The sequence below is a fragment of the Pygocentrus nattereri genome, chromosome 4 (genome assembly GCF_015220715.1).
Source record: "Pygocentrus nattereri isolate fPygNat1 chromosome 4, fPygNat1.pri, whole genome shotgun sequence".
In the NCBI taxonomy this organism is placed as follows: Eukaryota; Metazoa; Chordata; class Actinopteri; order Characiformes; family Serrasalmidae; genus Pygocentrus; species Pygocentrus nattereri.
Window position 1 is genome coordinate 39,297,632 of NC_051214.1, and position 14,736 is coordinate 39,312,367.

The following is a 14,736-nucleotide window of genomic DNA, read 5'->3' on the forward strand; positions in this document are numbered from 1 at the left end:
ATCATCAACCAATAACATCTTGTAATAATCAACCAATAACATTTCTAGTAATCATCAACTATTAATATCTTCATCAACCAATCAAGTAATAGCATATTGTAGCGTTAGCATAGAAGTAGACAAAGAAAAGTTGTGTCCTAATTCAGGGGCTGCATCTTTCGAAGGACACGGCTGTGTAGACCCACAAAGGCTGTGTAGACCCACAAAGGCTGAACTGAAATGAGAAATTTCCTGTTTGTGTCATAGTACCGCTGCTCTAGCCCTTACCACTGCATCACAAAACACCGCTCTTGTCAACTTATTTTAAACTTTAAAGAAGGAGCCAAAAACTTTGATTTTATTTTTACATTTATTAGAGCTGGAGATGCTTCTCTCTTGTCTGCTCCTGGCTCCCTAAAACAAAACGAAACCTTAGCATAGGTTTTGCTTCAGACCACATTGTTTTTTCTTAACATTTGTATTGTGAGCTATTCAACGCAGTTTAAACCCAATACATATATTTAAATGTTCACTCTTCAGTCACTGTTCACTTCTCTGCTGATGCTGCCATGGTCTCGAATCTCATGCAATGAACCTCAGGATATGTTGGCTGGTGAAGGATCTATCCATTGGATCCTTCATTGCCATGGAAAGAAGGACACATTTCTCGGCCGCATATGAAAGAGTCTTCAAAATGGGACAGTCTAGTCGGGCTGCCGTGCTGCAGTCGGCCTTCAATGCAGCCTACGAAGGACGCAGTCCCTGAATTGGGACGTAGCTATAGTGTTTATAGGCCAGCCAAGGGCTAATCCAACACGTGGGAAGGGGGTATCACAGGGGAGGACACAACATACTAACCACAATTATACGACAAAGCCTGACCTCTTCCGACACCATCTCTCTAATAAACACAACTACAAATACAACTAAACTATAACAACAGCAGCATCATCACCTTTTTAACCAGAGTGTGCTCTGAGAGCCACATTGCATGGCCACACCACCTAAGCACCTCACAGCAGCACAGAGCCTGTGGCAGATGCAACACAATCCCCTCAAGGGTCAGGCATCCCAGTGACCCACACAGTCTGAACAAATTCTCTGGGACATGGAGTCCTGGCCTGTCCACTGTCCCAAACGTGGTGGCCCTCTGCTCAGCCACGTTCCACTTTCTCTGATGTCCACTATGTCATCGACACTGGTGTCCATCCACTGACACTGGTGCTGCGTGTTCGGCTCCTCCAGCATTGGTGGTTTCACCCACAAAAAGCTATGGTGCTCTCGACTGCATGCCCCACTCCTGAAGATCCACCGACCAGCTCTGATGCTGCTTGTTTAGCTTGTCCTGAGCCGGAAGGCAACACTGCCAGGGAGCCTTGAGTCTCTGCGTAAGCTCCACTACTAGCCGGCACAACCAGCTTTACTTGTCCTGTCTCCAAGCCCAGCATTTCCTTCCTGAGGTGAGCAGGCCCCAGCCACCACAAGGAAGTCCAAACCAAAAATGCACGCATCCTGTATAGGCACAAGCCAGAACTAGTGCACTCAGCTCAGGCCCCTCACCATAACCAGGAGCTACCTGCTCCCACTTACATCAACTCAGCCACCATTGACACTGTCATTGCTTCCCAAATGGCAAGTAGCAGTGACACCAACTAGTCAGTGTCAATGAAGGCAGATTCCCACCTATGCTGCACTTGATCTAAACTTCATAGAGGCAGTAGATCTTTCTGGCTGGCTTCACTTTCCCTGTTGGCTCAGGTTTGCAGCTCTGACGGGTGCAGTGTCCTCTCCTCCATGAACTGTCTCCTCTTTGAGTACCTAGCACTTTGTTGCTCACTGCAGAGTTTCCATGACAGGGATGAGTTCTGGCCTCTCTGCTTTCAAGTGACTGCTTGAAGACTGGCCAGTTTGGCAAGCTGGATGTGCCGTCTCAGCTCCTGTGGCAGATGTGCATTAAAAAAAGGGATCCAGAACAAACGTCTTCTACACAGCCTTTTCGAATGGCAGGTATGCCTGTCGTACCATTGTACTCAGCTCTACCACGACCACACTTCTGCCCTCCTTTAAGCCTCCACCGACCTGACTGTCAATGCCACAGGTACCTGCCTGAAGCATCGCAGGAGGGCCATAGTCAATGCAGTTAGGTTGTCATTTTGATCCAGCAGCAGAGCCAAACCCACCTGTATTGCTTTCTCCTCCAGCACCAGAAACTGCTGCCATCCAGCCATGATGCCAGGTGACTACTTGCTGTTGTGCAGAGTATAGCTACCATCAACCAATACCACATGTAGCCATCCTCAATAAATTACATCTCTAGTAATCATAGCCCAGTACCATCTCTAGTCATCATCAACCAATTACATCTCTAGTAATCATAACCCAGTACCATCTCTAGTTATCATCAACCAATTACATCTATAGTAATCACAACCCAGTACCATCTCTAGTTATCATCAACCAGTGACATTGCTAGAAATCATAGACCAATGACACCCCTAGTGATCAGCCAATGACATCACTTGCAATGTTCAGTCAATAAAATATCTAGTAATAATTAACCAATGACATATCTAGTCATCATAAACCAGCGCCATGTCTGGTGATCAACTAATTATGTTGCTAGTAACTATTAATCAATGACGCATCTAGTAATAGTCAACCAATGACATCACATGGGGCAGTCATGGGCTGGAGGTTAGGGAACTGGCCCTGTGATCAGAAGGTTGCTGGTTCAATCCCCAGAGCTGACCGTGCATGACTGAGGTGTCCTTGAGCAAGGCACCTAACCCTCAACTGCTCCCTGTGTGCTGTTGATAGGGCTGCCCAACACTCCGGACAAGTGTGCTCACTGCCCCCTAGTGTGTGTGTGCTCACTAGTGTGTATGTGCTGTTTCACTTCATGGATGGGTTAAATGCGGAGGTCAAATTTCCCCGTTGTAGGACTAATAAGGGTCACTTAATATAATCTAATCTTTAGTAAGCATCAATCACTGACATCACTAGAACTCATAATCAACCAATGGCATCTTTAGTAAGCATTAATCATTAACATCACTAGCAATCACAATCAACCAATGACATCTCTAATGATCAACAAATAACATATCAGATGATGTCTCCATTGATCATAAACCATCTTTAGTAATCACTAACCAATGGTAGCTCTTGTAATAATCAACTAATGGCAAACAATCATTAACAAATTACATATCTAGTAATCAACCAATTAAATCTCTAATGATGCTCAACCAATGACATTTCGAGAGATGATCAAGTAATGACATCTCTAGTGATAATATGCATATAAGACTGTTAGTGATCATAAGCCAGTAACATCTCTAGTGAACATCAAACGATAACATCTCTACAGTAGTGAGGTATGATGATATTGAAATCATATCAGTATTAGCAAATAACTGCTCAAAAATTGCCATCGGAAGGCTGTTTAGATTTGACAGATATTTCAAAGTTATATTTGATGATACTTAACAAACTCTGGAAGAGCAGCTGAAACTGGGTTTCTGTGCTAAAATATCTGTATTGTACTGCATTTGTGGCCCTCTACAAATAAGTGTAACATTTCTCTGTCATGCTAATTTTCCAGTTTTTACATTGTATGTATTTATTTTATTTGCATTGGTATTGGCAGATGTGTGCATGACAAATATCGGATATAGGCATCAACGTAAAATTCCCTAATCATTAATGGTCATAAAATTATGACATCACTCTCTCTCTCTCTCTCTCTCTCTTTCACACACACACACACACACACACACACACATGCTGTACACATGCATGCTGTTAATCAGAGCCCGCCAGTCATGTTTTACGTGTGTGCCTGCATGAAAAGGATGCTCAGCAAGGAACAACACATTTCACAAGGTTAGGGGAGCACAGGCTGGGGTGTTAAACACACTTGTTATCACAGCAATAAGTCATCTGCTAAAGCCTTCGAACTGCAACCTGCTCCCTTACCCCCTGAGAGAGAGTGAGAGAGTGTGTGTGAGAGAGAGAGAGAGAGAGAGAGAGAGAGAGAGAGAGAGAGAGAGATTGTGTGTGTGTACATGTATGTGTGTACATGTATGTGTGTGTGCCCCACTCTTTGGCCTCTGAGTCTCCATCACATGGCCAGGCATTCTCATTGTGTTATAATCACAGCATCCTGTTTGTGACCTAGTGACATCATTTCCTGCTTCCTTTCTGATTAAAAAATGCAGAACATGCCGGCACTGGCCAAACGCTTTTCTCACGCATCTTTTTTTTCCCCCTTCTGTGCTCCACGTTTGCGTGGATACCTTAGATTTCAGGAAACAAACAAAAAGGAGGGGTGAACAAAAATAAGATTATTATTATTATTATTATTTCATTTCCAGTTCCTACATTTTCTGAAATCAGTGCTGCAGCAGGAAGAGCCCAGTTCAACGCTTGCACGGTTAAACTTCACAGCCTTTCCCAATGCAAAAGAATAAAAAGAAAGAAGCCAAATCAGCTTTAAAGCGAATCTGCACATAACTACAATCAGGTCCAGCCAAGTAAGTTTATAGTCAAAATGACTGGCATCCAATATCAGCAGGGTTCCACAACCTGACATATTCTCACCTGTAATTCTTATTAATTAACACTAGGGGTCAGTAAGTTGCTCAATGAGGGACTTGGTACAGATTTGCTTCCACTGTGGTTCCTGATATACAACAGAACAAAAACAGCATATACTACATTTTTACATGTATAATAGCATATGTGTGTATTAATGTACTAAAATAGTGTAATAAAGTAAAAAAAGTATAATAAAGTAAATTACAGAACACCTTTATATGATTAGGATTTCTACAGTCTTACATATTTCTGTTTGGATTAAACAGCTTTCTAAATAGTTTTAAAACAGCTTAATAACTCATTAATGTCGATATCTGAAATGTGGATTGCCTGAGGACAATCTGAAGAAAGTATTTTAATTGTTTAATTCAATTGGCTGAACAGTGGGTTTTTTAATTGCATACTTTATCATATTAAACGCTCTGATCACATGCCCTGCAATGGACTGGCGACCTGTCCAGGGTGTATCCTGCCTTCCGCCCGATGACCGCTGGGATAGGCTCCAGCATCCCCCCGCGACCCTGACGGAGAAGCGGCTTGGAAAATGGATGGATGGATGGATGTTCTGATCACATTTGACTACAGGAAAAACTACTATGGCTGTGAATAAAAGCATGAAAATTACATGTAATCAAGAAATAATTCAGTTGAGTACCTTAAGATCTTCATCCAAAGTATAATAAAAATAAACCTTCAGTACTTTAGGCCAATCTGGGCTGAGGTTCCTAAAAGCCTCTTGACAAAGATGATTCTTAAATGCTAGAGCGAGCATCACAGTGAAAATGCTCTGAACCAGTTAAAATGATCTTAACACTGAGATGCTTTTGGGAAACTGGGCCCGGTGGCAATTTGCCTTATTGTACTAAATTTGCTATGATAAACGGCAGACAGCATTGTTATAAAATTTATGTTCAGCCCTAATCCAGCACTAGGTAACCAAGTTGATCTAGGCCTTAACCAAGGCCTTAAGTAGTCTTTGAATATTAAATCCAGCTATGTTGGACTATCAGAAATGGGTTGGGAAGTCATAAGTTTCAGTACAGAAGGACCAGAGTCTAGCGCAGTTTGTTGCCTGCTCAAACACACCTATTGCTAATTTCGACCTGCTAATTAACTGATGAGGTGGGTCAATCGTGTAACTAAGTGAAGTAAGAAAAGCTTTGCTGAAAAGCTTCTATTCATGTTGTCGTATTGGTCATTGAGTTTCTTGCCTTTTTTCACGGGGTGTTTTTTTGACACGTGCTGCTAAACTAGGTCAAAAACAGGTTATCAAGTGTACAGCACACCTATAAAACAGGTTGAGCTGACTTATGACTAAATCAGAAAAAAATATGCTGTGGAATGCTCAGGTCTTATTTGAACTTCTTTTAGAGTCTGAGCTGAAACAATGACGTCAATAGGTTGACTGGGTCAATATTGCTGCCGTTAAAAAAACACATAGATTAAAAAAATATTTACATACACTGTACAAATAAAAAAGTCTTGAACATGAAGTAAACAAAATTCCCAAGGGCTCTTTTTCCGTGCTGTGTTTACCATGCTGTACACAAGACACAAGGTCAGCTTTGCATGCCAGCGAATAAAGGTTACTGCTACAGAGAGTAAACAGGGTGTTCCTTGAAAGGTTCGGCCACTGGAGCGCCACCACCCAGCCAGGCAGTAGGCAGAGAAAGCCTATGCATCATGCAGGCTTTTAAGGAGCTTACAAGTGCCTGTATCTTATGATGCCAGCTAATACCTCTATTTATAGATAATCCTATTTTAACTAAAGAGGACCCTGAGCTAAAACATAAGGAAATGTTGGTGGGTGGACTTTGTTTGTCAGCCTGAAGAGGGACAAATCAGGGGGAGAGTTCAAATGAAAACAAATAAACAAACAAACAAAACATACACTTAAAAACCATACTATGTACGAAGGAATAGTTTGGTGAAAATGCACATGGTTTTTCAACTTAATCCAAACGCAGTCAACATATTTAGCTTCTTTAGTTTAGAGTCAGTACGCTGCCAAACCGCTTTCCCAAATACAATGTACAAAAATTCTCCTAACCCACGCAAACCGCATCTGGATCTTAATTCAGGTTGTACAGACAAGTAAATGTGGTTTATAACACAGTATGACTCACTATGAATTACAAAAACAGAACAACTGTGTAGCTAAACCACATCGGATAACCAGAAAGGCTTCTCTACATATTCTCTAGCATAATTTGTTATCATTCCGTGCCAGATGACCGCAGCTATAAGGGAAGTCACAACAAAGTAATGTAGCTAGAGGATCTAAACGCGTATACTCAGAATATCATTACAATGTCTGATTACGAATAAGAGGACGCAAATGACCCTCAACCATAAGTTTGACCCTGAATACACACATGAAGAAATGCATCAGTTTGGACAACAGACCCATCCTTGACTTCCTGGACCCACCTTTTAGCAACATGTGGCATGACAGTAAGTGAGCATCACAATGATGTTGAACAGAAAAAATGCTTACCTCGAATTCACTCCTTTGAGGCGTCATCTGTAAATATGTAGCTGGTACAGCTGTAGGTTTTAGATTTCCCCCCTGGAGACCTTCCTTCCACTCAAGTTAAATGATGCAATGTCTGATATGTGACTTCTAATTATCTTACAGTAAGCAAGCCTTGGCTATTACTGTGTTAACATTATGTACCTAAGCATTGATGTTTTACCACTCACTTCTGCACTCCATCCCAGAGTTTGAAGGCGGAATAGTAAAAGAAAGCACGGCATCATGGATGATGATGCTTTTTCCAAATTTAGCTTGAATGTGTAACTAAGACCGATCTTTGCTATTTTTCTATTTATCTTTTTTAAACAGCACCGTGTACGTAGGTGCACCTAAATTTTGTCTTCATTCTTTGCCCATTTTATCAGCTCCACTTACTATATAGGTGCACTTTGTAGTTCTGTGGTTCTCTGCAAAACTAGATAGCCCCCTTTTACACTGTTCTTCAATGGCCAGACCCCCACACTACCACCACAGAGTAGGTACTATTCGGGTGGTGGATCATTCTCAGCACTACAGTGACGCAAGTGAATTGTGCTAATACAAGAAAATCAGACACAGTAGTGTTACTGGAGTTTTTAAACACTCCACAATGGCCACTTACTGTCCATTATATCTGGTCACTTTTGTGATGAGTATCTGGATTGTATACTGATGTGATTTCAGCCATGTGCATTTACATGTCATAGTCAAATGCCTCTCTGGTTAGTCAGACTGAAACCTGAATGCTGTGTGGGATATTACACTCCTTACGCAACAATCATGTACCAATTGTTTATCTGTTCAGCCTCTTTGTCTGCAGTTTGTTTTGTACAGTCTGTCCGTGTTGCTGTCGAACATTTTATCTCATCCAGTTCCCAAACACACGTGTCCTCCATAATCATTGTCTTCGTAGAAATGGATCACATGCTCAGTGACATATTGCATGGGGAAGAGTTTCGGTGGCAGTGGGAGGGTTCTGGTTGTTGAATGTGTCTTAGACCTCTTCCCGTAGTTTTTCAGCAAACTGATTTGTATATTTTTTAGGTGCCTCTTGTTTGCATTTATACTTGCATTGCTATGTGACTTGGCCTTTTCCAGAAACGACCCTGATACCCAAGATGCATGAAGTGACCAGGTGTACACAAGGTTTTAACCTACCTTGTTGATCCACTTAGTAGATGTTAAATCAGAGATTGACAGCTCATTTGTTGCTACACAGTTTGTGTTGGTCATCCTCTAGTCCTTCATCAGTGGTCACAGGATGCTGCCCACTGGAAAAGTCTTGGTTGGATATTTTCGGTTGGTGGACTACTGTCAGTACAGCAGTGACACTGCTACGTCTGATCCATTCTGTGCATCACCCACTCACTAACACGCCACCACCACATTACTGTCACTGTAGTGCTGAGAATGATTCACCTTCTCAGTGGTGGTCCTGTGGGAGTCCTGACCAAGGCAAATTATGCAGATAAACAGATGGACTACAATCTGTTCTTTGTGAAGTTACAAGAAAACTGAATAGCCAGTTGAGTATTTGATTGTGAGAGAAAAGGCACTTTTATCAGACTATTGGTAAGTGTGTTAGAGATGGTGCATTCTATACATGTACAGGCCTATTTACTGAAACTAACACAGAGCGACTGATAGTAGATCACAAAATTGTGCTGATTATATGTAGGCCAATAAAAATTATTCATAATGATGTTTATATCCTTTGGCGAAAGTATGCAGCCTATTAGGTTGTGCTTTAACAGCACCAGACAGATTTGTCTAGTGTCACCAGAAACAAGCCAGGAGTGATGCTGATACTGAAAGGCTTTATTACTGTCAACTATGACTAAAACTGATGCAAGTTTGACTGAAAGGCATTTTCAAGTTTGTTTTTTTCTTTTCAGTGTGTCAACACAACAGAGCTCTGCAATTACTTGAGAAAAATCCTGTCTTTTCCACTGTAGAGCTCAATGAGAAGGTTTCTAAACCTAGTGTAGTCATGATTCACAATGAATCAAGCATTAGAGCTTGGAGTGAGACTGTCAGATTACACAGTGATACTAAATCTTCACAATCATTTCCCAGTACGGGCGCTGAATCCTGGGTTATGACTAGCCAGGGCCCTCCCTGGACGGGGACCCTCCAAAATCCTTGGAAATAAGTTGATTTTGATTTCTAATGTTGACCACTCCGTGCTCACTGCCCCCCAGTGTGTGTGTGCTCACTAGTGTGTATGTGGTGTTTCACTTCACGGATGGGTTAAATGCGGAGGTGAAATTTTCCCGTTGTAGGACTAATAAGGGTCACCTAGCTTAATCCTAATGTTTTATGCTGAAGTGTATGTCTAATCTGACCTGGGTAAAATAAAACCAAACTCAGGATTTCAGAAACAGAAAAGGCTGAGAGCGAGAAAGCAATACATGGTCAAACAATTTTGGACCCATTTCTTTCAGAAAACCGGTGAGCCTAAAGTGCCAAACAGTAAATGCAATGTTGTAAAATGTTGTAAAAAAAAAAGTTTCAACTTTTACTGGAATGGATTCTGATGAAGGCACATCAACCAACAGAAAGGTGCAGCCAGAACACAGATCAGAATCCAAGATGGTGAAAGTGAGAAGTGGCGAACGCTTTTGCTGTTCTATATGAATTCTTTGCCTTCGTGGATGATGTGTGCTCGGCTCTGAACATGGCCATCGGCAAATTTATCTTTTAAAAGCTCATATTTCTGTTTCTGGTCCAAATGTTTTTTTTTCTGCTGAATTTCGAACTGTACAAACTCCACCCGGCTCCAGCCGTGTACAGATCTGCATGCGTATGCATCTGCATCTCCGTCCTGGCAGTGTGAAGTGTGTAGGCACCAACTCGTAAACCGCACATCGTTAGTTCCAGAGGCAGTCAGAGTTACTGAGGGGGAGACTGCCAACTCTTCCTTTTCAGATGCAATGGAAACAGCACCGGTCGCTAATAATGTTCCAGCCAATAACCCATTTGTTGAGCAGTTTGAGTGAAAATTATTTAGATATTTTTCCTCTTTCCAATTTTCTTTTTTCATTGCTTTGAACAGATACCAAGTCTAATTCTTATTAAAGTGCAGCAGGATTGATCCAAAGCACATGTTCCTTTTTTTAACCCTTAAATGTATACCAAACCAACCTCATAAAAATACATATTATTATAAACATATTACATTTTGCTTTCCTTTATTTTCTTTCAAGGGGCCGCCTGGTCGCATTACTGTGCCTGGGGCCCAGATTTTGGTGGTCACCAGGTGCTTTTAGCTAAAATCAAATAAATGTGAACGTCATTGGAGGCAGGAGAAGTTGATGAGCCACACCATGAAGGTATGGGAAAGAGTTGTTGAAGCAAGGCTAAGGCAAGAGGTTCAGATCAGTGAGCAGCAGTTTGGTTTCATGCCCAGAAAAAGTACCACAGATGCAATTTTTGAGTTGAGAGTGTTGGTAGAGAAGTACAGATAAGGTCAGAAGGAGCTACATTGTGTCTTTGTGGATCTAGAGAAGGCATATGATAGAGTGCCAAGAGAGGAACTGTGGTACTGTATGAGGACATCAGGTGTAGCTGAAAAGTATGTTAGGGTGGTGCAGGACATGTATGAGGATAGTGAGACAGTGGTGAGGTGTGCAGTTGGAGTGACAAATGGTTTCAAGGTGAAGGTAGGGTTACATCAGGGATCAGCTTTGAGCCCCTTCTTGTTTGCAATGGTGATAGAAAGGTTGACAGATGAGGTCAGGCAGGAGGCTCCATGGACCATGATGTTTGCAGATGACATTGTAATCTGTGGTGAGAGTAGACAGCAGGTGGCAGAGAATCTGGAGAGGTGGAGGTTTGCACTGGAGAGGAGAGGAATGAAGGTCAGTAGAGACAAGATGGAAAACGTGTGTGAATGAGAGAGAGGCAGGTGGAAAGGTGAAGATGCAAGGAGTAGAGGTCGTAAAGGTAGATGACTTCAAATATCTTGGGTCAACCAACCAGAGCAATGGACAGTGTAGAAAAGAGGTGAAGAAGAGGGTGCAGGCAGGATGGAGTGGGTGGAGACAGGTGTCAGGGCTGATGTGTGACAAAAGGATAGCAGCAAGAGTGAAAGGGAAGGTTTACAAGACAGTAGTGCGTCCTGCTATGATGTATGGTTTGGAGACTGTGGCTCTGTCTAAAAGACAGGAGGCTGAGCTGGAGGTGGCGGAGATGAAGATGCTGAGATTTTCGTTGGGAATGAGAAGGATGGACAAGATTAGAAATGAGCAGATCAGAGGGACAGTGAAGGTAGAGCAGTTTGGAAATAAAGCCAGAGAGGCCAGGTTGAGATGGTTTGGACATGTGTTGAGGAGGAATAGTGGATATATTGGTCAAAGAATGTTGGAGATGGAGCTGCTGGGTAGAAGAGGTAGACCTCAGAGAAGGTTTATGGATGTAGTGAAAGTGGACATGGAGATGGTTGGTGTAAAAGTAGAGGAGGCAGTAGATAGTGCAAGATGGAGGCAGATGATCCGTTGTGGCAACCTCTAAAGGGAGCAGCCGAAAGAAGAAGAAGAAGATTGAAGGCAGGAGAAGACAAACTCTCAGTGCTGTTCTCCTGACCAGACAGCCTTGACTTCTTAACTCAAGCAAGTTTTAGCTTGGCTTGATTAAATCGGCTTACACCCTCCCTGAGGTGTGACACTTGAAATACTAGGCCAAAGTCAAAAGCGCTTTCTGTTTGACAAACACATGCATGTGCCTCATTCTAACGACTCGGTCTCATGTTGTAGCCTTCTATGAATCCTGATTTCTCCAGCATGGACTTCTCGGACTGATGCAACATGTTCTCAGAGTATTTTGGGCGGTGGAGGTGAACGAAACGCTCATTTCAAGTTGCATCAGCCACAGGCGCCATAATGAGATGCGAAGTTTTAAACGGCAGCTCACTCGACGAATAAGCGTCGGGGGGATATTGATTGGCAGTCGCTCAACCAATGAGTTGAAGAAAAAGGCAGCGCTCGATGTGTTCTTCTTAGCCAATAAGGCGCTCGAATGATTATGCAATCGGTGGCGTTTTGACATCATAAGAATGTGATTGGATAAGAGGCACAGAAGACCGCCTCCTCTAAAAGACTATTGGTGTAGAAGACGAACGCGGTGACGTAGTCCCATGGATACTTATAGCATAAAGAGGACGACCTTCATTTCAACACACGGCCAGGAAAGCGGTACGGATGATCAATAGTTCATCGGGTTTAACGTCTTTACCGATCTGGTTGGCGTTCATAATTTAGTAATTACTAACCAGTTAGATATCCCGTACTGTTTTTTTTTACTTTGGGAGTGGTACAGAGGCCGGCTAGTGAGCTAGCCAGCCAAGAGAGTTTGCGTTTCCTTCTGTTCCAGCTTTGAGCCGAAGAGGCGAAAATGGCGTTTTAAGGCGAAGATGCGGGCACACTAAAGCATCGGCATGCACCAGGCAAAGCAAAAGCACCCGCGTACCTCCATCCTCACAACTGCCAAGCAGTTGGGCTCCAGTGCCGTTCGCGGTATAGCGGTGAGCCAGCCGATACCTCTCCTCTTAGATCGGAGGAAGCTAGTACTAGCCAGTTAGCTAGCTAGCTGGTTTAACCGGTTCGGTTCGTACACGAAATTCTGCTACGCCTCCCAGCCGCCTTGATTCACTCCAGTGTCAGACACCGGAGACAGCATCACACCGTTCAACATGAAGCCTCAAGACATCATAACAGGGAAGAGCAGCCTCTGGGTTTTCGGCTACGGTTCACTGGTGTGGAAGCCCGACTTCAAGTACAAGAGGAGCAAGGTCGGGTACATTCAGGGCTACAAAAGGCGCTTCTGGCATGGAGATAACTACCACCGTGGCAACAATGAAACGGTGAGTTGAAACGTAGATTGTGTAATAATAAAAAAAAAATATGCATTATCACATCACCAAAGTTCCTGCATTGCTTTGTCGTCATAATGACCCTCTGCGTTTCTCTGATGTCAACAGCCTGGAAGAGTGGTGACGCTCATTGAGGAGGAGGATGTAAGTATTCAGTATTGTATCATATACTTAAAGTATGTCATAAGAATGTACAATCATTTGAAACTTCATTCCAATATTAAGAAGAGCAATGATGCTAAGAATAATGATCTCTCACATAGGCATGCACCTGGGGTGTTGCTTTCGAAGTGGCAGGCTCCCAGCTTGAAGAGTCCCTCAAGTACCTGAACGTGAGGGAGACAGTATGTGGGGGCTACCTCACTCAGTTTGTAGAATTCATCCCACGCGGTGAGGCTCAGTCACCCATCCAGGCCCTGGTTTACATCGCCACAGCTGACAACCCCATCTACCTTGGGCCAGCCAGCACAGAGGAAATCGCAGCCCAGATCTCTGTGTGCAAGGGGAAGACCGGCCACAACATCGAGTACCTGCTCCGCCTGGCAGATTTCATGAGGCACAGCTGCCCTGATGTAGATGATCCTCACTTGTTCTCTATCGAGGCAGCCTGTCTAGCTATCATTAGGCCCATACTGCTAGCGGCTCAGCAGCCTGTGTTTGCTTAGACAGCTAGATGCGGTCAAACGTCATAACGTGATCCAAGATGCCACTGTGGTTGTTGTGACTGTGTTCAGTGATTCCATCCCATATATTATAAGTGGTTAATTTACTATACTGTATAAAGCGAAACTAGGTATTTTAATCTGTCCCTGGAGTCTGTTGCAGCATGTGCAGTAGCATGACATGTGCAGTAGCCTCATGTTTCTTTGGTCCTTGCAATATAAGCTTTTACTGTGGTAGTGAAATAATCAAAATGGGTCAAACACTGTTGTGCAAAATATGTAAAAGTCTGATGTGTGCATGCTCGATAAGTTCTAACCTCAAAAAGGTGAATGGTTCTGTGTCTGCACAGCTGTCTCAAAATATGGTTATTTTTGTCCCTTTGATTTGCACAAAAGCTGACTCTGTTCTTAAGCCATTTTAATTTCTATTTATTCCCAAGAGGGGAAAAAAAAACCTTTGTTGTAAAAGGTTCAAAATTGTTTACTTGTGTTCAAATCATATTTGAATAAAATGGTTCACCTCCATTTCTGCCTGTCTCTTGTGGTTCTCTTTTTTCCATTGTTAGTACTTCTTTACTATTAGTGTGAGACTGGTGGCTTCAGGACATTGACCTATTTACCAAGTTTCCAGAACTGTTGCTTACATCTTGGCCTAATGCAGACACTCACACCGCTGATCAAAATCAGCAGCTAGTGCAGTCACGTTTGTCAACCCCATCCCATGTTGGCTTGCCTCCTTGTTTCCACACAGCTGACTAACACTTGGCAGAAGCAGGAGTGTCTTTGGACATTGCTCAAGCTGACCACTATCTAAATACACATGCAGGTTTATGCAAGGAGCAGGGAACAGACTGACCCTGGAAGTCCTGTGTTTATGGTCTGCTCTGCGGTCAGAAGAAGCAGGAAAGATGATGGTGAAGTGAGGTGGACTGTCTTAGCTAGAAAGTGGTATACATCTTTATGCTGTGTGCATAATCACACATATCCACACTTTTCAGGCCACTAATTATTTTTACCAGAAACATGGTGAATGGGAGACCTCTGTAAAAGCCAAAGACACCTTCATGATCCACTATATGATCCGTTCCTTCACAACTGAATTCAAAGCGGAT

The 14,736-nt window shown here is 42.9% G+C and overlaps 1 protein-coding gene across 1 annotated transcript; it reads left to right on the forward strand.

Annotated features, from left to right (window-relative positions):
- Positions 1–12,243: 12,243 nt before the first annotated feature.
- chac1 (ChaC, cation transport regulator homolog 1 (E. coli)) lies at positions 12,244–14,149 on the forward strand. The gene is made up of 3 exons (XM_017692485.2): positions 12,244–12,953; positions 13,071–13,106; positions 13,226–14,149. The coding sequence occupies exons 1-3, from the start codon at positions 12,783–12,785 to the stop codon at positions 13,625–13,627; spliced, it is 609 nt and encodes a 202-aa protein (XP_017547974.1). The 5' UTR covers positions 12,244–12,782; the 3' UTR covers positions 13,628–14,149.
- Positions 14,150–14,736: the final 587 nt, after the last annotated feature.

Bases quoted from the DNA above. Each gene is read 5' to 3' on its own strand.
- chac1 (XM_017692485.2), top strand. From the start codon at position 12,783: ATGAAGCCTCAAGACATCATAACAGGGAAGAGCAGCCTCTGGGTTTTC. The intron at 12,954-13,070 runs GTGAGTTGAAAC...TGATGTCAACAG, and splicing joins ACCGTGGCAACAATGAAACG to CCTGGAAGAGTGGTGACGCT. The intron at 13,107-13,225 runs GTAAGTATTCAG...TCTCTCACATAG, and splicing joins CGCTCATTGAGGAGGAGGAT to GCATGCACCTGGGGTGTTGC.